Consider the following 20,345-nt stretch of genomic DNA (forward strand, 5'->3'; position numbering starts at 1 on the left):
TTTGTTTTATTACTTTCATGATACTCCACGGGCCAGCTCATTTCAATTTTAGATATACAGATGTGCTATTTATTAGGGAGTTTAGACGGAGCACGCAATGACAATGGGTATTGATCTAAGTCAATCGAATATAATACAGTTCAAAGTTCAACACTTGCACAAATTCATAAGTGAATAACCCCTTAACCCTAGGTCCGTCCATAATGAAACCCAAAAACCCAAATTTCGCATATCAACAAGAAGAAACCACATACACCATATCTCATTTCCATGCAAGAGTGGGCCAGTCCAGTAAAAAGAATAAATAGCACAGAGCATTTGGAGGAAGGGTGAGGACTCAGTAAAACCTCAAATCAATTCCTCCACAAACCTTACTCACTTCCTGTGTCCACTGATCATAATACGTATTATTCTCCTGCTGTATTCGACCATCCTCGTCCCAATCAAAAAACACGTATGCTGGATCCTTGCCCGTGACCTTTACGAAATTCGGCCCAGCAGCAAGATCTCCAAATCCTCGAAGAGCCACGTTGGGGACGTGCGTGCGTGCCTCCACCCTATTTCGCATTGTATTCACTGATAATAGATATACGGGCGGTATCTTCGCTTCGTCATGGGCGCGTAAAGGCATACCGATCCAAGCCGCATTTCGATACGACTCTTGACGCGTGGGTTCATATTTCATGGGAAGCGGGCGCGTCAGGATTATTTTGTCAAGTTCTTGTGCGTTTAATAACAGACCCGGCGTTCGGAGGTATAGAACACTGTCGTACGCCATGAATTGAAGCTCACCTATGCGGAGTAGCTTCGAGTCTGTAAGCGAATATCCTTGCTCGATGATGACGTGCATATCGATAGGTAATAGCCAGAAGCTATATTTCTTGCTTGCTTCTCGTAGAAAAGATAATGCCTTATTGATGACGGGATCCGTGGACATGATCAAGTCCCATTCCTGCGGGTACATGAACAGGCGATCCTGTATCGTCGAGCCGCCTTCGACCAATTTCTTGTAAAGCGCGATTGTCGAACAGATACTGGCAGGATTCGGTTCGGAGAGAAGCTGCAAGTATGCGAAGTTGCCTTGATTCAATGTTGCTAGCTCACCAGTCTCAGGGTCTAGTATCGATTGTTCCTTATTGGTATCGTATGTCATATGTTCATAGTCTGCTTGCATCGAATCTAGCGACCGGAAGTCTCTCTCTATATTTCGTACTGAATGCTGTTGTAGCGCGTACCCCGCTATAAAAATGCCAAACGTGCATAGGCAGGTGATGGCTGAAATGAAGAGTGTCGCGACTGTGGAGGAGCTTAAGAGTACCATGTTGACTGTGGCATTTGTGGGCTGCAAACAAACCCAGACAAATGGACTCTCGATCCGGTGAGTGTCGACGTGATTCGGACGGTTGGTTGAAGTTAAGATACAAATGCAGTTGACGCAAACCTCTAAATGGAATAATTCTAGACTGCGCACATGCAAATCATTCTGATAGTGGATTGAAGGATGTATGACATCTGTTTACATGAAGCCGTTGTCCGGCGCAACTATCAGCACTTGGCAGCCTCAGGCCACTCGTGAGCCATTATCGATAACGAAGCTGTGATCTAAACCAAATAAAGTTAGGCCAAGATGTCCACGTTGATTCGTTGCTTCCCAAAAAAGCTCAGCTTGTTGCTGGGCATATTTCATTTCAGCACACAATATCACAAGCTGATCGTTCAGCCACAAATATATCAAAGGCAAGATGGCGTCCCACAAAGCAGACGCGAGTTCCTTTCTCGACAACCGAGGCTACACTGGCCCCCTTGTCCGCGGTGTGAATCCAGTTACCCTGTTCGAAAAAGCCGTACGCGACCGAATCACAGATTCATACTACTGGAAAGAGCAATGCTTCGGTCTCAACGCTGCCACGCTATGCGATCGCGCAATCGAACTGACGTCGATCGGCGGAACGTATGGATTATCACAGAAACCAACACCATTCCTATGTCTGGCCTTCAAGATGCTTCAGTTAGCGCCCGAAAAAGACATCGTTCTTGAATACCTGAATTTTACCGATCCAGGAAGCGGCGATGATGAAAACCCGGAAGATGCAGAAATTAACGGAGAAGTGGTTAAAGGGAGGGGTGACTTCAAGTATTTACGAGCTCTCGCCGCATTTTATATCCGTCTTACCTTCGAAGCCGCTGAGATTTACAAATACCTCGAACCGCTCCTGCTGGATTACAGGAAACTGAAGCGAAGGATGCGCGAAAATTACGTTCTTACTAATATGGATCAATTCATTGATGATTTACTTACGAAGGATCGAGTGTGCGCAACGAGTTTATGGAAGCTGCCTTCTCGACAGATGTTGGAAGATCTGGACTTATTGGAAGAAAGAGTGAGCCCATTGGCCGATGAGTTGGAAGAACTAGATCGAGAGAGCGAGGCAAGCTACCATAGCCGACAAGATGATGATAGCGATCGCGGTTCGGATGTTATGCGAGAGGAATGAGAATGAAATAAGAAAGTTCGATCTAATTCCGCCAACTCCATGGTTCATGGTCATATTATGAAAATATGAAGGTTCGACAACTGAAGATGACAGGTACACGATGTGTTGCCATATGCATGACTTGAAAACGCTTGATGATTTCATAAGAAAAACAACAGCTCTGGATGATATGTCTAAAACCCCTGTTGACGGTGCCATTTCTCTTCCCAACCCTTGAACCAGGGATCCTCATCTAATGTGGTCACCTCCCAATTTCTTTCAATGGTACTGTTGTCTTCTTGCTCCTGATTCCACTTATCCAATGCGGGAAGCACAATATGCTCTACATGCCAGGTGCCTTTATACTTCATGAGATTTTCCTTTCCGCCTCGAAGAACCTTCGCAATCAACGCGGGGACCTTTGGCTCATCTCTGAATTCCTGGACTGAAGTGAATAACGCCTTGAAGTTGAAGACGATGGCTCCAGAGATGGGAAGACGTCGCAATGTCTGCCAGTCAACTCGGAGGAAGCAATCGTCAAGAGTAAGGTCAGGGTTTTGTGACAGTCTCAGTTTCTCATGTGGATGTCCTGCTGGCATGTACAACGGTTGATCGATCTCCAAGCCCCACGAGCCGCGTTGGATTGGCTTGTCCGCCGGCATCTTTGTGAAAAATCTACTCGATTTAGCAATTGAAACGACTGATTAACCAACACTGTTGCCCTCACCTATCCATAGAGAACTTCATCTTCTCTTTGTAGTCTGGAACAATTGAATGAATCTCATGCAATTGAAGTCCAATCTTGGTACCGATATTCCAGCCGAGTGATGAGCAGATCACACCCGCACGAAAGACATAATATCCAGTTTTGTCATCTCGCATGGTGATGGCAAAGTCTTCAGGGACATTGTCCATAAGGATTTCCAAAGGATTCTTGGCGCGAATGTCCTGCTCTGTCTCTAGAATCTTGTTTACCAAGATACGGTTGTCCCGAATGGAGAAATATTGAGGGTAGCGAGCACAGATAAATTGCAGAACCATCTCCATCAATTCCTTGCAAGCAAGTTCGGATCCTGGCATCCAGTCAAGCACTTCCTTGCCATGCTTCTCATAAAGACCCTTGCGCTGAGCGATTCGTTCTTTGTATGTATTTTCGAGTTCGACCCACCAATCTGTCTCGAGTTTTTTCAATGCTAGTATAAATCAGCTACATCATCTTTACAAAAAGCCGGGAAACTCATAGAACATACACATAGTCTGATGATAATTCCATCTAAACGGCCGGTACGGTCGAGGCAAAGCCTTCTCAATCTTGAATTGCTCATAGGCATTCGGCAACGGCACACCGCTCAACGCAGAGTAATCCGGAAGATCACCCATCTCCCTAATCTCCTTGACCGAGAAACCCATAGACGTGTAAAGCCCATCTTCAGCGGTTTCATAGTTCTGGGTCATAGGAAGAATGTTTTTGAGCATATGTTCCTCACTGATATGTTTCGATGCTGTCTTGGGTATTTTGCCCTTCATCTTGAGCATCGCGTCTCGTCGCGGGGGTGGTAGAACATCTTTATAATCTGTAGTAGACGTTGCTACTGGCCTTTTCTCTGGTGATAACGAGCGGGGTGGTGTCTTTGCTGTTGATGCTTTGCGGGCACGGCCTCCTCTCGATCTGGTGAACGCAATATATGTCACAGGTGTACCTAACAGAGCCAGGCCTACTAGCCATTGAAGGTTCCATAGTTGGAAAGCCATTGTGAGAGCGAATTCGCCTCCAACTGGAAGGAGTTGTGATTGGGCAAAAGGAGGATACAGGAAGGGGGTGTGTGTGTGTCTATATCAAAATAAGATAGCCGAAGATACACGCACGCAATCATAAATTCGGTACGTGTGAGAAGGAAAAGTACGGCGGAGTGTATATACAAGGACTAAAGTGGCATTTAAACCAGGTAAAATACAAGGAACTAATGTTCTAGAAACAGCGTGGAAGATAAGGAACTCTGAAGAAGGGGATTCAATACGCAAAAAAGTAATCAAGACCCCGGGGGAGTTGGTATGGTAAGGCGTGGCACTGTGAGATCCTGGGCCTTTCGTAGATCAATGAAAGAGTTAAAGAGATGATTGTTATCTTGTGGAAGAAAAGGAACTGTTTCCCTCATGCTTACCCGTACCTTTCCAAAGTTTACTGTTTGTTCATACATCGCATTTGTGTTGAGCCAGAGTCTCAGGAAGGGTTGGCTGTTACTACTGGAATATTACTTACCACGTTTGGTGACGAGATGCAGCTGGATTAAGGAGGAGGTCAAGTGGGCTAAAGATAAGCAACTATTGTATGATGTCAAGGCATCAATTGATAAGAGGTCACTATATCTATTACTTGCCTATTGAGGTCCGCTTCGATCGTAGGGTAGCAACCTTGGAAGTTTCCCTCCTTTATTTCATGCCACATATACAGATTAATTTCAAAGCAACTCAAGCACTTCTTGATAGCCATGAGAATATCGTACGGCATTCTGACAGACTCAATTTCCCCGCAAAATACATCTCTACAGTGTAGTGAGCGACTAGGGTTAATCTGTACATCACCAACGACTTATCAATTACACTTCCTCTCTTATCAGTGCAGATAGATTAAGATACATCTATTGGCCCAATGCATATTTAGCCAAAATCCCTAACCACACGAAACAGAACGCAAAGAGGACTGGACGGATTGTCCGAACCGGGCAAAAACCGGGGTTGGTAGACTCTTTCCTAAAAGGGTAAAACTATCCCGTCTTGGAGTTCCCGGGTTAGGGTTTCTCCTCACTTTTGGATTCCTGAGATCGTCAGGCCCAGCTTCTAACTCTTGTCGTGCAAGCGCTACGCTACTGATGTCATAATGTACTATTGCCCCTAATTATGAATTGTTACAGTCCAGCACTGAACAGAAACGTGTGCACCAGCTGCGTCTTCAGCGGCGAAGTTCCGACATGCTTTTCTGGGGTACGAAGAAAGTATCGACTGCTGTTTTAGGATAGTAAATATGTTGCAATGAGTATTGTCCAGGTATGGATTGAATACTGACTAATGGTTGGTCGTAACAACTTCGATGTTGCTGGAATAATCCTGACAATACATTTTGAACCAAAGAATATTGTCAAGGACGTCTCCGACAATCCCATTCTTTTTTGCAAGTGAAGTCACTTCATTCCAAGCTTCTTTCGCAGTTACATCTCAAGATCACTGGGGCTTTGGCTTCAAGTCTTTCATTTCGGGGTTGTTATGAAAGAACATTATGTTTTGTTCAGGACGCAACGTGTTTGGAATCGCATCACACTCCTTTCGAAAACCCATGTTTTTTTTTCACTTTTGCTTCACTGTTCCGACAAAAGTTAAGCCTTTCTGTAAACATGTTGTAGCATAAATAGATCCTCTTTGCCTTCGAGGGAAACATTAACGTAGAGTCAACAAACCATTATCATCCAGGCAGGAACAAGATCGAAAAACGTCGATTATTCTACCGCTACAAAAACCTTGTCGATTCTTACCTCGCAATTAATTTATCTCTCAGCATCAGTAGCATTATCAGCGAACTGCTCTGAAAATGCCTGGACTTGGTGTTGAGAACACACTCCCTTTCCGGGTGAAGGCACGGGAATCTTTCGGGGACAACTTAGTGTCAGAAGACATCTACCCAAATGACTCAGCATATGATGCATCTTCAAACGGCCAGCTTACGCGTCTTCCAGCAGACCTCATTCTTAAGATCGCTTTCTTCTTGGAGGACTACAACTATCCCGCCGATTTCTGTCACTTCGCATCTTTGACACCAAAGAACTGGACAATCCTCGAGAAAGAGTGTCATCAATTGGCGTTCAAGGTAGCTGAGCCAACGCAGGAAGAATTCAAGAAGTATCTTACCGATACAGGTGGTGTATCGCGTTATGATCTGTGGGAAGAAGTGCAGGACTCGACCGACATAGGCGATCGATCAAAGTTCACCGAAGCAATCACCAACGGTTGCCTACATGCTGTGACGTCTTTCCTGCTACATGGTGTCAACCCTAATACATTCAACATTACCGGTAACCGTCCTTTGACTCTGGCAGCGTCCTGCCCTTGTCCTGTGGAGATGTCCGAATTGCTCCTGAAACACGGGTCAAACCCGAATTCGGCAGATTTCCTTTCGGATATCTTCACCCCTTTGTATACCGCTGCGACCATGGCTCAAGATGATTTGGTGCATCTACTACTCGACCACGGGGCCAATCTAAAGGAGAAAGGTGTTGTTCAAGCTATATGCCAAGTCTGCAAGAAGGACACAATTCAGCGCGCATTCAAGATGGGTGCCGATATCAACGAGATCGACGAAGCGGGCAACAACATGCTCCATTTTGCGGCTAGGAACGAGGATCCTGAAGTCCTCCGTCTAGTGTTCGACCTTGGCTTCCCGTTGACTAATATCAATCAGCAGAACAAAGGTGGTAAGACACCCCTTATGAAAGCTGTAAAAATTGGCCATATAGAAAACGTGGCCGCTTTGATCGCATATGGTGCAACCCCTGACCCTCCCCTTGCCAACGGCACAACAGCGTTACACGTTGCCTGTAGCTGGGATCACATTGAGATTGCATCGTTGCTCGTAAACGCCGGGGCCAATCTCGAGGCTGTCGACGGCGACCAACTGCGCCCTATCCATCACGCAGTCTATATCACTTCGATTAAAATGCTGCGGCTGGTAGTTGAGAATGGTGCCGACGCCTTAGCCACAATACGGCGTAAAGATACCGCGTTGCATGTGCTGCTGGCTGATCTGACTGAGAAATCCGGCAAGACGTATGTCGCAAAAATCCTCGATTGCGTCAAGCTTCTAGTCGCGGCCAATGCCAATCCCACTGCGCAGAACGATGACGGCGAGACGCCTTTGAAAATGGCCATGAAATGTGGCCAGTATGAGATTGCCCATGTTCTGAAGACTCAGGACCCGCACGCAATTGATGATCAACCCCCCACTGGTCAGTAACTGGCGCGAGTATTTGCGTGAACATGTCTACAAGGCCGACGTGGCCTAGTCTCGGGGTCTTGTGGCCTGTCCATTTGTTTCTAGTTCCTTTCTTTCGATTTTTAACTTTGATTGATGATTTGGTTAGCTTTGAGAATAAAAGTAAGTTGCTGTGTAGTTACCGGTATACTACAGAGTACCTAAGCTAAGTTAAACAGTGCCACAGTGGACGCCGTAGCGTAGTTACCGAACAAACTAAGCTGATTTAGTAGTGGGAGGGAAGGAGTACGGCACCGGGAAGTAGCGGGGCAGCGGGAACTAACTTCCCTGCGACCTGTCACCCATGGTTCTTGCCTGTTGTGCCATTTCCATAGGTACTCGTACTACGAGTAGAGTCAGTAGACATCGCTTGTATTTTCTTCCTCAGACATCTCTCCATCTAACTCGACATTCAAGATCTCTCCTTTCTCTCTGTCGACCATCACTCCTCCTTCATGCAATAGAAAAGCACTGCGCCAATTCTCATGCTCCTACTTGCCCAGCCATCAGCCGACCCCCACTAGGTAACTACCAGTACCGACTTAGCGCCAGGGTCATACTACCACACCAGCCACCAATTTCTGTTTATGGATCCTTAAACTATCGCTTATGGAACCGAGTCAGTTCACATTGCATTATGCACATGGTTCTGAGATGGGGGTACGATTTGCTTGTCTATCTTCACTTGTCGCACCGAGTACATACGGTTAACAGCCGATTGCATGGTTACCACAGCCCCCACAAGAATGCAATTGAATCAATCCACTCATTTTTCGTCTTCATAGTGCACAACCCTGTACTCTTTATCTGCATTTACCCCTCTCTCACAAGGCTCATCTACTGCGCTTGACGGCCACTGCGCCAATAACGCCCGACGTCGACAAGGCTCGGAGCGGATTATCCTGGCTTTGGCTTCACTCAATAACCATCCCAATCATTGATACAATGCCGGCCCAATATCACTTTACTTGCATGTAATTGAGTTGCATGCATTCAAGCGCCGCAACGTTGCTCATCTACGGAGTTTGTAAAAATGACATCAACAGACACCCAAACCCCGTCAGGCAAGACAGCGGAAGTCTTGGAAAGACACATTGAAAGCCTAAACCACGAATTCGCTCTTGGGATTCCGAATCCAAAATGGCAATCGCCCAGTTCTCGGCCAGTAACTGAAAGGTCAAAGGAGGAGCAGTGTCGGGTTTGGGTAAAATATTTGTTCTGGAAAAACACCGAAGCATTCGAACGTGCGTTGAACGGTTTCCGCGAGCAAGTCCGCTCGGAAATAAGAGAAGGCAAGCAATGGGTACATAAACCGAATCAAGAATATGGAACTGTTCCATCAAGAGAGGACTTTATCAGAACAAACGACAACTACCGCAATCAAGTCTCAACCGAGGAACGCGTAAAAAGAGTTGACACATTATGGAAATTCCTCCATTCTGAGACGTGGATTGAACAAGGAGGAGAAAATCCATTGGAAGGCTCGCAATCATCACCCCGTCCTCGTAACCTAGCCAATGGACCGCCTCGAGACAGTCTCAACGGCAACCTCGAAGAGTCCCCGGCGGTCATTACGCCGCAAGCCAAAAGAAAGGCTAGCAATAATCAAGAGGTATTTTACACGGCTCCTAGCTCCCCAGTTCTGCCTTTCGAAGGGCAATATCCGTCTTTGGGTAACCTAGACGAAGATAACATCTCTATGAGGAACGAGCCAAATTTGAATACAGATACGTTGGATGGAACTGACAAACTGAAGGTTGAGGCTCAGAGGTCTAGGAGTTCAATCAAAAGACAATCGAAGATCACGGACCATATGTTCATAACAAAATCATATCCACAAAATCACCCACCTGCCAGGAAACCCGCGCCACCTCTCCCGCGCAATGATGCCTCGTCATTTGGAATGGTCGGACCATCCACTAGTCCAGAAGTCAGTTTTGCGACAACAAGAGAAGATTCTATATTCGATCGTTCAGAAGCACCGCGGTATCAAGGAACTTCTTTTGAAACAACAATTACCGAACCATGCGATGAGACTGCCACGCAGCCCGATTCTGTCGATGGACTCATGATGAGTGAAGAATTCAGCATGATGCTAAAGTCAGTAGAGAGAAATGCTTCTACTTCCTTTGAAACTGAGCGGAGACCACTGTATAAAGAGCAGGAAATAGTAGAAGACCTAATTTACAGTGGCCCCTTCTCGAAAGATAGAGAATGTTTCTCTGAAAAGGTTCTTTTACGGGCCAGATACGAGCTGGAGCGGGTGAAACAAGTCTGGGATGTTAGCCCAAAACAGATACTTGTCGGTAATAAACCATACGAGAAACACTCAGACTTTTGGCAATGGCTTGGAGACGTCGGTCGGCGTATGAACAAGACTCTACCGGAAAAGCCGTCTGTGAAGGCTTGGAATGCTGCCATCGGACGTTTTGAAGGTGACCGGCACTCAGAAGCCGTGATTTTTAGTGGCTCCCTTGACTGGTGCGAGAAGAATGAACCCGGTGTTTTCAAATTGAAACTTAATCCACTCAAGATTGATCGGACATGTCGATTTTACCGTCGCTTTGGATCTGACAGATTTTTGAGTATAACGATGCCATCTCCGTCGCAGCCACCAAGTCATTTGCGCCTTAAAGATCAAACATCTCTACGCGAGGTTCTGGCTGATTGGTTGGTTAATAGCAACCATTATCTTCTGAAACGAACCTGGAAGGCGTTTTATGTGGACGATTTCAAAACGAAAAGCAAATCCAAAACTGGCAAGCCTAGAGTCCGTGTGGACTTCTTCGCTGTTGACGGCTCGGACTTCACTACAAGACTCTCTCCGCCAATTCTTTCACCGATTAACGAGACCAGTGAGTCACATACTAGGATGACGGTGGGCCAACTGATACAGTGGCACATCCCGCTTGATGCTAATCGCAGTCAAACAGACTGTAAATTGTTTAATCGAATTGGCCTTGCACTGTCTAAGACATGGGCAACAGTAGTGATTCAACCACATCAGTTTTTGAAACTTTCTGATCCTCTAGGTAAGCCAGTCATGAACGACGGATGCGCTCTCATGTCGCGTCCACTAGCTCGAGCCATATGTGCAGAGCTAGGGATAGACGGAATCACACCCAGCACATTTCAAGGTCGTATTGCTGGAGCCAAAGGCCTCTGGATGGTTGATAGAGACCTCGACGACGATAAAGGATTCTGGATTCAGATATCAGACTCCCAGCTGAAGGTTAAACCTCATCCGTGCGACTTCTTCGGCCATGTCGACGAAGAGAAAATTACGTTTGAGGTTGCAAGTTGGTCAAAGCCTCTGCGATCGTCAGAACTGAATACACAACTTCTTGAAGTTCTGAACAATCGCGGGCAAGTTAGAAAACGTGTGGCAGATATTGCGCGAGAGGCAATACGTGATATTTACAAGGAATTCGAAAATGTCATGGAAAGGAACAGCATCCCTTTAGCGCGGGCTTTGATTCAGAAGATACGCCCTACTGCTGACGATGGATACTCCCGCACAAATATAAGGAGGATTGACCAATGGTTATCACAAACTATAGAGTCCGTTATTCGATTTCTAGAAGCAGGCTTCTCACCGCGGGATTTCCCACCGCTTCGAGAGCGCATGAGGATATGTTTGAATGACACTTTGAATCGTTATGTCAATGAGCTTCATATTCCTATACCTTTATCGACCTACGCATATTGCATCGCTGATCCTTATGGGGTACTGGAAGAAAATGAAGTCCATTTTGCTTTCTCGGGCCAATGGAGGGATTGCTCTTATTTTGATGATGCTATGGTAGATGGTGCGGATGTCCTTGTAGGACGAACGCCAGCCCATTGCCCTTGGGACATCCAAAGAAGGAGAGCAGTCTGGAAGTCAGAGCTTAGGCATTTCAAAGATGTTATTGTCTTTTCAACCAGAGGCACGACTCCACTTGCGAGTCTTCTGTCGGGCGGAGATTACGATGGGGACCGTCCCTGGATATGTTGGGATCAAGGCATAGTGGAAACTTTCACCAACACCTTTCCGCCCCTCGAGGAGTCTGGACCGGAACACTTTGGATTAGTGAAGCATGCTCAGCCAATGAGCACAGTGGGCTCTGTTGGGGATTTCCTTCGGAATGCCTTCAAGTTCAACCTAGCTATGTCAAATCTCGGGCGTTGTACTGTCGAACACGAAAAGCTTTCATATGACGAAAAAGAGGGGATTAGTTCCCCGCTATCACTTGAACTGGCAACGCTTCTTAGTCACCTCGTTGACAGCAAAAAGTCGGGCCTTCAGCTTACAGAGGAACAATGGTCCCGTTACCGCAAGAGTATCAGTCCACGGGAAAGGGGAGTTCCTGCATACAAGAATTTGGCTGCAAAGGAGGGGAAACGAGACAACATCAATGACTTCTTGAGATTTGAGGTTGCTTTTCAGGAAAAGGAAGAGGCTCTTCGAAATTTTAACAAGAGATTCGACGGAGTAGATGATATACGAGATGAAAGTCTTCTTCTTCCCTGGCAGGCCGCAGTTGCTAGAGCGGAGCTTGAAAAGCAGGAAGATCCTGAAACAAATGGTCACAGCAACATAGGACTTGTGAAAGGATCTGCATTATATGAAATGCTGAAGAGCATAGAGGTGCAGATCAAGGAAGCCCGCGACAAGTGGACGAAAGGGTGCCATTGTCAAAAAACGGCAGAAACTTCAACAGGGTTCAAAATTCAACTAGCTGCGGAGTTACTGAATCGTATACAACCGCCTGATATATGTCACCCCCTTGTACATACGTGGCAGAATAGTGAGTATGAATGGCGAGTTCTGATGGCTTCAGGAGCATACTACTTTCATTGGCGATCCGCTTTTCCACTCTACGCAGCTGGAGAGACTTTATGCTGGATCAAGATTGGTAAGGAGCCAGCTCGCCTGATCCGTGATCAAGTCTATGTCAGCATGAAAGTCAGCAGCAGTGCTGCCCGTCGGCTGGCGGGCGCAGAAGCCGAGGAACTCGCAAACGAGGAGGTAGAATGGAATGTAGAAAGTGATGGCGATGACTCGGAAGAATTCGACCGTGAATCAGTGGTTGACGCACTCAATGAGATTGATAGGATGCATCAAAATCTCCATTAAGTCATCAAGTTTTTCTGCATGAGTAACCTTGAATACTTTTGCAGATTTGATCAAATTCAGTTCTAATTCATGGGAAATTGTATCTTGAATCATCGTGTATATCATGCGAGATACCATGTCTCCATGATCTTGATCAACAAAAGATCTCCATGTTCATTCATGGGAACTTTTCATGCACCATTTCAAATGCGTCTACTGTCATGTCTGTACTTTTGAGAACTACGATTCCTCTTATTGTACAGCAATTTATGGCAGATGTGATCTGTGTGATGTTAAGCTTGAGTGTTATGATGTATGTAATTATTAAAGTTCACTTCATTTCCTTGTGTCTCTCATATGCCAACAGCTCCTCGGTAACAGCACCGGCAGCAACCAGACACTGCTCAAATTAATGCGGAATAATGGCATCCTCCTCAAGAAAGCAGTTTGTGCCCCGTAAATGTAGATGATGATGAGGAGAGATAATGAATAGCTTATCCATCGAGCGATACATATGTAAGATCCCATAAGTTGCCGAGGATGACTAGAGAATCCTCGAGCTGTCTTGGAGACTACCAAGAACCATTCTTAATTCTCCTGTCTATACGACAGTTTGCCGAACGAACTACAACCTCATCATGTTGCGAACATGTGCTCAACTTGTATTCGTGGAACAAAAGCTTATCACCGATATTCGGTACGCTAACTTATCCAAGTAAGGTTAAGATAACTATGGGGTAAAGCACATGGAACGACCCACCCACCATGAGTCATGTACGCACGTGCCCATGAGTGAACTGTTCTATGTACGTAGTTTGAACAACTTTTCGAAGTATATGAGGCTTTACAAGTTACCGGTGTATTGGCTATCTATACAGCAAGGTTCTTGCCTGATGAAGGGAATCAGTTACTATCATCAAATGAGATTTTTCTCAGGGTTCTACCTGTCCAAGCACTCATATTGTTCCTAAGGGGGGCTGCTTCCCCATTGTCCAGCTGCAACATTGTACATCCCTTATTACTTCCATGATATGGAAAACGTCTTGATCATGTGTTTAGAAGATAATCTTGTGTATCATAAGCGCCTTATTCCATTTTCCATGACGGCATACTCGGAATTTTGTTTGTACTGGAAGGATCAATGCTTAATGTGCCGCAAAGGAGTTGAATTTGCCGAATCGGCATCCTCTCTAGAGACTTCGCCAATGAAGCTAGTATTTAAAAGAATTAACCTAGAAGTCGAGTAGCTCTTGTTCGACTATGCGCCAAACTGTAAAAGAGTGTTCATCTTCGACCATACTATCCGCTCTATTACACCTGGCACAAAACGACCACCTCTTACTCGATGTCATCTCGACCAGAGTCCCACATCATCAGTAGGGAGAGTAAGATATCACCCAGGGGAAGAAGCCAACGTTTTACAACAACGCCGCTACAGCTTCATCAATATCCGGGTGCCATTATCGGGACCAGTAGTGGAGTATCCTCTCGGCATTGTCTCTGGATCATCCTTAAAGCAGGAGTATTGTGTAGGGATCAAGCACATATCCACACCACACTGGCGAGACTAGTGGTGTCATTTACAACGAAGGATACCATTGGTACTATTGGTCGGGAGTTGATGCTCATGCGCGAATCACGCTACAATGTTTCGATAGTGAAGCGCTGAGTTCAGGCTGCAAGGGCAAGGTGTTAGGAGGCGGTGCACTGGATTCTGCTTTTGAGGACCTAAGAACACCAAAGGATGCTCCGCGTAAGCTAGATTGGAGTTCGAGCTCTAAGGTTTTCTTGAGTCTCGCGGCATCCGAGTTCTACGGCAATGCTGCCGCAAAATTCCTTCTCTCACAGTCATCAATGGCGACATTTTACTTTATTGTCTCGATTCTGCTTCTCGCTCTGCATGACTTCCGAATGAAGTGATATCGAGACGCTTGGCTTCATCTAGGGGAAATTCTATCCAAGTGGCTTCCTAAGGATATATCCACTAAACTCCATTCAGGAATTACCGTTCGGGTGGTGTTTTCTCTGGATCTTGGGAAGGAGGTTGCAGAAGATTGATTGACAAATTTTTCCGACTCTTGGATGCAGTTTCATTTTCACGCATGTTATAGGCCGGCTAGACTTTTCTCCTTGGCCTGAAGAACTTTTTGAGTGTACTTCAGAAGAGTTACTAGCCTATCCAATGGAGCACAGAAATGAAAGGGTACTGAGCTCCGTGTCAGGATGGGATCCAGGGCATTTTCTGCAGACAGTGAGTCTCCTTTCAGACGAAAAGCACTCGACTACACGACGGCGTCTCGATTCTGCGTTGCGAACAAAAGCTCGGCATTGCAAAGTTTCTCTCCCAGTTTTTCTCTGTTTTCAGAAGACGGAATCACGATTGGAAGATCACGTGAGCCTACAGTCGAATGCTCAGAGTGGCATATTCCACGGAGATCAACGCCCGAAACCAAGGCCTCCGGACTTACCGGTTTCACACACCTTAGTAGAATACAGGGCCAGTAGAGAACAAGAAGAGCAGAGATATCAAAATCGATGACGAAGACAACGACATCGGCCAAATTCTGTCTTAACTTGTGTCAGATAACGAAAAGCAGCGTGGAAGCTATTAATAGTTTGTTGGGAGCCCAGGGTGCTGCCAATGCGATATAAATAAGCTTATCGAGTACTAATACTGGTCGATGGCTGAATACCTACTATCGCTTCAAACCTTCACAGATTCATGGATTGCCTCCATGCCCATCAAATAAATTGCTTCATGATTTATGAACACTGCAAAACCGACAAACCTGACATGTGAAATTACTCGACTGGATTAGATGCCGGGCAAGATCAGCAATTCACATGATTTTTGATCGATCGGGCTTAGCGTGGGTAGGCATCGGTACCTAAGGCAAACATGTGACTTTGAACGGTGTCCGACAGTAACTACCCATCTTTTGGTCTGCAGGCTTCAAAGCTAACTGCATGCATGAGTTGTGCCGGCAACTGTCTTCGGTACATGAAAGCACCGAATCCATAGGGTAGAGATGAAAATAGATTAGGAGTGTGGTGTAGCCGGAGTCGCAGGACAGCAGACTGCCTGCACAGTTGGCCATGATCTATCTCATTGGTGGATCCACAGCGCCTGCTGTGACGAGTTTGACAAGGGTGCGTGCACGGAATGGCCAGCTCCGTAGCTTTAACAGCGCGTCATGCAATTGACCGACCCAACGGAACGAAGTCCACGCATTCGGAATTATCACCACGCTCTAGTCCCCTTATGACAACGGTTTTTGCTGCTACCATCGATTTTCACGTGCCAAACCAGCAAGAGAGGCGGCCTGCCCCAACATGATGCATCTGTCGAAACTTCCACCCCCAATCAGCGTCTAACGAACCTTACTCACGGCAAATACCCCGGCTCAATCCATCAATTCACCGTGCTAAGAACGACGCATCAGGAGCGCCAGCCAGATCGAAAGTGAACAGTCACAATCAACTGTCCTTCCCACTCAATTTTAGTTCGCTCGGTGAAACGCCACGCCGACGAACGCTGTGTCCAACAAGACAGCAAATAGTATCGCTTCCTCGCTATCACCGGCCCAAGCACATGCTTCTGCCCCATCCGACATCGACGAAGACTAGCACCGCGGGAGGGCTTGACGCTTGACGCTCAACGCATCGTCCGGCCTTCTTTATTCCGTCGGCGCAGTTTTCTCTCTAACCATCTTGTGCACTCGATCTCATACAATGATGGACATCGATAGTAACGGTGTCGACGATCGGGCTCAACGAGCCACCAGTGTACTGTCCATGGACGACATTGAGGCCGCGCAGGCGCTTGAGGGCCTTCGTTCAGGTGAGTTATGCTACCGTCATACGCAGATCGAAAATCCTTCTTGCCGACCCAAAAGAACCAATGACTAACTGGAATTCTTCTTCGTCGTTGATCCAAAGATTTCGCATACACTCCTCCTCATCCTATTGCTTTATCGCAATCGCACTCTCCACAGAATTCCATTCCCGCTACTCAACCCGATCAATCCCAGGCCGAACCCTTGATATCTCTCTTGACTTCTACACATCCTTTGATATCGTCTGCAATCAACAGTTCCATGTCCGCATATACTTCTTCAAAATCATACTCGTCACGATTCAAGTACGGTGCTGAGTTTCTCGAGCGCAATATCGGGTCACCCGTTGCCAACACAGTCGGCACCGTTAGTCGCAAGACCGGTGTGGAGGGAGGCCTTCGATGGGCGCTTCAGCGCCGAGACACGAACGAATCAACCGATCGAAGCAAGCGACGGAAGACGGATACTCAATCTACTGAAGTAGATGAGAACAAAGATATCGAAAATTCTTTGCCTCCATCAAACGAAATGCACCACAACCGATCAATGTCGGAAACGTCCTATATAGAGACTCTACCCCCTTACGATGATCTGAAATCCCCCAATTATGAAGAGGTTCAGCAACATGATCGTCCGTCAAACAACTCAAGACAGAACAAAACATGGCAAAAACGTCTCATGATTTCAACATCTGGTCTCGGTGTAGCAATGAGCGAAGAGTCTTTACGCCGATTGACCTATTGTCTCAAATGGCTCAAGTGGGCGAATGGCCGACTCAACTCGGCTGTACTAGCTTTGAAGAGTATGCTCGAGAAATGGGAAGAAGAGAAACTGAAGAATTCGACAGACGAGAATTCGTCGCAGAATCGTGCGTTACTACTACAGCATATGCAGGCTGTCAAAGAAGATGTGTTGCGCACGCTCAAGCAAGTTGTGAATATTGTCTCCAAATACACCGGAGGAGCGCTACCAGAGAACGCGGGAACCCTAGTCCGCAGCCATCTCATTTCTTTGCCGCAACGATTCAAAATCGCTGCAACATCCAATTCATCCCCAGATTCTGCAGGCTCGGGCTCCGAGGAAGCGTCTAGCGCACATCGTGTTCTTGTGCTTGCTCAAGAGGGTCTAGAGATGATGTCACAGGTCCACCGAGTCGTCGACGAGACTTTGATTAGTGCACAGACATGGTGTGAACGACTTGGCCGTAAGCTTCCAGATCTCAAAAACGACGAGTCGCATGAAAACACTCCAGAATCTACGCTTCAATACGGCCAGACAGCAGCTGTAACTGATGTCAAGCAGCCAATTATCATTACCCCGAACGTCGACGTTGAAATGACAGGCACTGATGCCGTTTGATCTACATCCAGATACAACTATCCAATTTTCTTTCGGTTATACATTCAATCAACAAACATAGAATATCCCCAGCTCATACATGAACAGTCGTTACAAACAAGTACTTTCAAGTCTTCCATGTACAAAAGACAAAAAAGGTAAAGAGCACGTAATACGAAAAATTTTGTGACTTTTTCTTTTTTGCATTCATTCACTACATTTTTATTTTTTTTATTTTTGATCTGATTCAGATATTTCCTGTTTGATTATACACCCCCATCGTTCTCGGTTTCATATTTATTATTACTTATGGTTTGCTATCATACATATCTGTGGATGTTAGGCGTATAGTCTCGGACGTTTTATTTCATTTGAATTGAATTTATTAAGTTTCTAAGAACATTCTGAAGATCAATGAATCGCGTGACATGCATAGGTATCCGTTGCCAATGATTACTCCAAATCGAGAAAAGCAAGATAGTTTGTGAAAACATTGATACATTTGAGGACCGCAGCCGTAAACTCCAGGTTGTACCAGGTTCTCCTAAAAATGACATGAAAAGGGGTATCTTGAATGCATCCAAGTTCCAACTCCGTAGATGTTAATTAAATAAAGACAAAAGAAACCGTCTCGCTCAGCATGAAATAAGAAATACAGAGATTCTGGTGGGCCAAGGGGGAATCAACGGTTGTATTCTTTCAACAGCTCCCCAATACTCCCCTGTCGTTGCATGGCGAGTGGCCCTCCTCTACCACGCTGCCACTTTTGTTGCGCAAACGCCGCTTCGTAGTTGGCTATAATGAGACCATCACGGCGTTGTTCGGCGCGCTTTTTCATTGTTTTCTGGTACCGTTCGCGGACTTTTAGGACTCGTGCTGCCCTTTCGTGTGGATTAGTCAGATGACGATGCAGGTTGATTTGATTTGAAAAAGCGGCTTGCTCCTTGGGCCATGGAAGAGTGATTGGTGGTGGTAGGTTGGGGAATGAGCCAGCTTTTGGTGGTGATGAGGCTGTTGTTGAGGGGGAAGAAGGGAACATTGAAGAGGAGAAGATGGATGAGTTCCGGGATGATGGCGGCTCTTCTCCTGAGAAAGTAGTCGATGTGGAAAATGGGACGAATGCTCCAGGGTTTTGTTTTCGGGCGACCTGGATTGGAGCCGTCGTGTTAGATGCGGTCACAGTAAACTCACTCTCATCCTGCATTTCTTTTGATTGGATTGCAAGTTGGGCGTTATTCTGTGCAACCCATTTTGCCAGGTTTTTCTTCCATGATTGGACCTCATCCATCTCTTCGTTTGTTCGACAGTAGTTGAGAATACTGCGTTTGTGAATAAAATGCTGGTGGATATGATAGTCCACACAGTAAAAGGCAAATTTAGATTCGTAGCCCTGATCTATTTCCTCTCGCATATTCCGAAAGACCTTCCTCTCACGGTTGCGGGCAATGAAATGTTCCACCAGTTGAAGATACTTCTCTTGCTGGGCTGTTGTTGCCAAGTGCAGATAGCCCGGTTCGTTGTTTTCCCTGGGCATCTCGTCTGGAGCCACATCATCTTCATCATAAGGTTGACTGAGAAGAAATGGAGGGTCTTCATAGCATCGGTAAATTCCATGGAGGATATCTGACTCCATGGCCTCAGGTTTGAGGCGCATTGTCTTCTCGCAATGATCGCAATTAAGGGCTTCTTGCAGGACATCGTTCTGTGAAATTTAGTCGGCTTAGATCTCTAAAAGCAAGTTTACTGGGCACATAATAGAACCCACCATTTCTAACTTGGCTCTCATATCTTCCGTTGCAGCATTTGTCTCATACATGGTCGTGTCGCTAGGCAGTGGCTCATTCTTGTTGAGCTTCTTCTCGTTCACCTCAACTTTCCTGGTCGCACTCGAGGTACCATTGAAGACTTTCATGATAGCTTGCACTTTGCAGATATCGCCATAGTTATACGAGGCATCTTCTCCATTTCCAAGAAGCGTTCCAGAGGGAGAAGAGCGGGGCTCAGGTGAAGGAGACTTTTGACGGCGCAGGACCATTTTCAACTTTGTTTGCTGCTGTTGAGGTGGCTTTGGTGGATGTAGTATCAGCCTGTGGGGTTTTGGTGGGTTGATTTTCAGTCGTTGTGACTTCTTGCGTCTCGAGGAGGACCCAGAGGATCGCTTGCGAACGGTGGTTTCCTGAATCATTGGGCGGTGTGTTCTTCAGAGACGTATCCCAGGCTCTCGCCGTAGACTGGAAGTATGCGTCAAATTGGTGTAGGACACAAATTTTCTATCAATTTGCTGGAGGGGTCGAAGTTGTTGGTGGGAGACTGTGGGATGTACAAAGGGAGGTATGTCTGTCTGAAAGATGGGATTGGGAACAAAGTAGCTGAGTCAATGGTTCGACAATCAATGTCAATGAAATAGTAATACAACAATCAATAACGGACGACTGGGATTTAGGTCGTTTGAATATCACTGTAGTGCGACAAACGCGAATAGACGAACGGGGTGATTCAGACTCGAGCGGTGACAATATCTAGGCATCAAACGGACTTCTAGGTATCCACTGGAATTTCGATTGATGGTAGTTTCACAC

The 20,345-nt window shown here is 46.2% G+C and overlaps 7 protein-coding genes across 7 annotated transcripts; 4 read left to right on the forward strand and 3 right to left on the reverse strand.

Annotated features, from left to right (window-relative positions):
• Window positions 1-337: 337 nt before the first annotated feature.
• Window positions 338-1,321, reverse strand: EYB26_003992 (uncharacterized protein; the record flags this gene model as incomplete). Its single annotated transcript, XM_054263286.1, has 1 exon — window positions 338-1,321. One exon carries the CDS (start codon window positions 1,319-1,321, stop codon window positions 338-340), a length of 984 nt encoding a protein of 327 aa, XP_054119261.1.
• A 421-nt stretch (window positions 1,322-1,742) lies between these two features.
• Window positions 1,743-2,495, forward strand: EYB26_003993 (uncharacterized protein; the record flags this gene model as incomplete). The annotated part of the gene is made up of 1 exon (XM_054263287.1): window positions 1,743-2,495. The coding sequence occupies one exon, from the start codon at window positions 1,743-1,745 to the stop codon at window positions 2,493-2,495; it is 753 nt and encodes a 250-aa protein (XP_054119262.1).
• Window positions 2,496-2,668: 173 nt separating this feature from the next.
• Window positions 2,669-4,226, reverse strand: EYB26_003994 (uncharacterized protein; the record flags this gene model as incomplete). The annotated part of the gene is made up of 3 exons (XM_054263288.1): window positions 2,669-3,149; window positions 3,202-3,667; window positions 3,725-4,226. The coding sequence occupies 3 exons, from the start codon at window positions 4,224-4,226 to the stop codon at window positions 2,669-2,671; spliced, it is 1,449 nt and encodes a 482-aa protein (XP_054119263.1).
• Window positions 4,227-6,057: 1,831 nt separating this feature from the next.
• On the forward strand, window positions 6,058-7,476 carry EYB26_003995 (uncharacterized protein; the record flags this gene model as incomplete). Its single annotated transcript, XM_054263289.1, has 1 exon — window positions 6,058-7,476. The coding sequence occupies one exon, from the start codon at window positions 6,058-6,060 to the stop codon at window positions 7,474-7,476; it is 1,419 nt and encodes a 472-aa protein (XP_054119264.1).
• Window positions 7,477-8,527: 1,051 nt separating this feature from the next.
• On the forward strand, window positions 8,528-12,613 carry EYB26_003996 (uncharacterized protein; the record flags this gene model as incomplete). Its single annotated transcript, XM_054263290.1, has 2 exons — window positions 8,528-10,349; window positions 10,428-12,613. The coding sequence occupies 2 exons, from the start codon at window positions 8,528-8,530 to the stop codon at window positions 12,611-12,613; spliced, it is 4,008 nt and encodes a 1,335-aa protein (XP_054119265.1).
• Window positions 12,614-16,324: 3,711 nt separating this feature from the next.
• On the forward strand, window positions 16,325-17,787 carry EYB26_003997 (uncharacterized protein; the record flags this gene model as incomplete). The annotated part of the gene is made up of 2 exons (XM_054263291.1): window positions 16,325-16,433; window positions 16,532-17,787. The coding sequence occupies 2 exons, from the start codon at window positions 16,325-16,327 to the stop codon at window positions 17,785-17,787; spliced, it is 1,365 nt and encodes a 454-aa protein (XP_054119266.1).
• Window positions 17,788-18,448: 661 nt separating this feature from the next.
• Window positions 18,449-19,951, reverse strand: EYB26_003998 (uncharacterized protein; the record flags this gene model as incomplete). Its single annotated transcript, XM_054263292.1, has 2 exons — window positions 18,449-19,468; window positions 19,532-19,951. 2 exons carry the CDS (start codon window positions 19,949-19,951, stop codon window positions 18,449-18,451), a joined length of 1,440 nt encoding a protein of 479 aa, XP_054119267.1.
• Between the last annotated feature and the right edge of the window lie 394 nt (window positions 19,952-20,345).

This window comes from Talaromyces marneffei, chromosome 3, assembly GCF_009556855.1.
Source record: "Talaromyces marneffei chromosome 3, complete sequence".
In the NCBI taxonomy this organism is placed as follows: Eukaryota; Fungi; Ascomycota; class Eurotiomycetes; order Eurotiales; family Trichocomaceae; genus Talaromyces; species Talaromyces marneffei.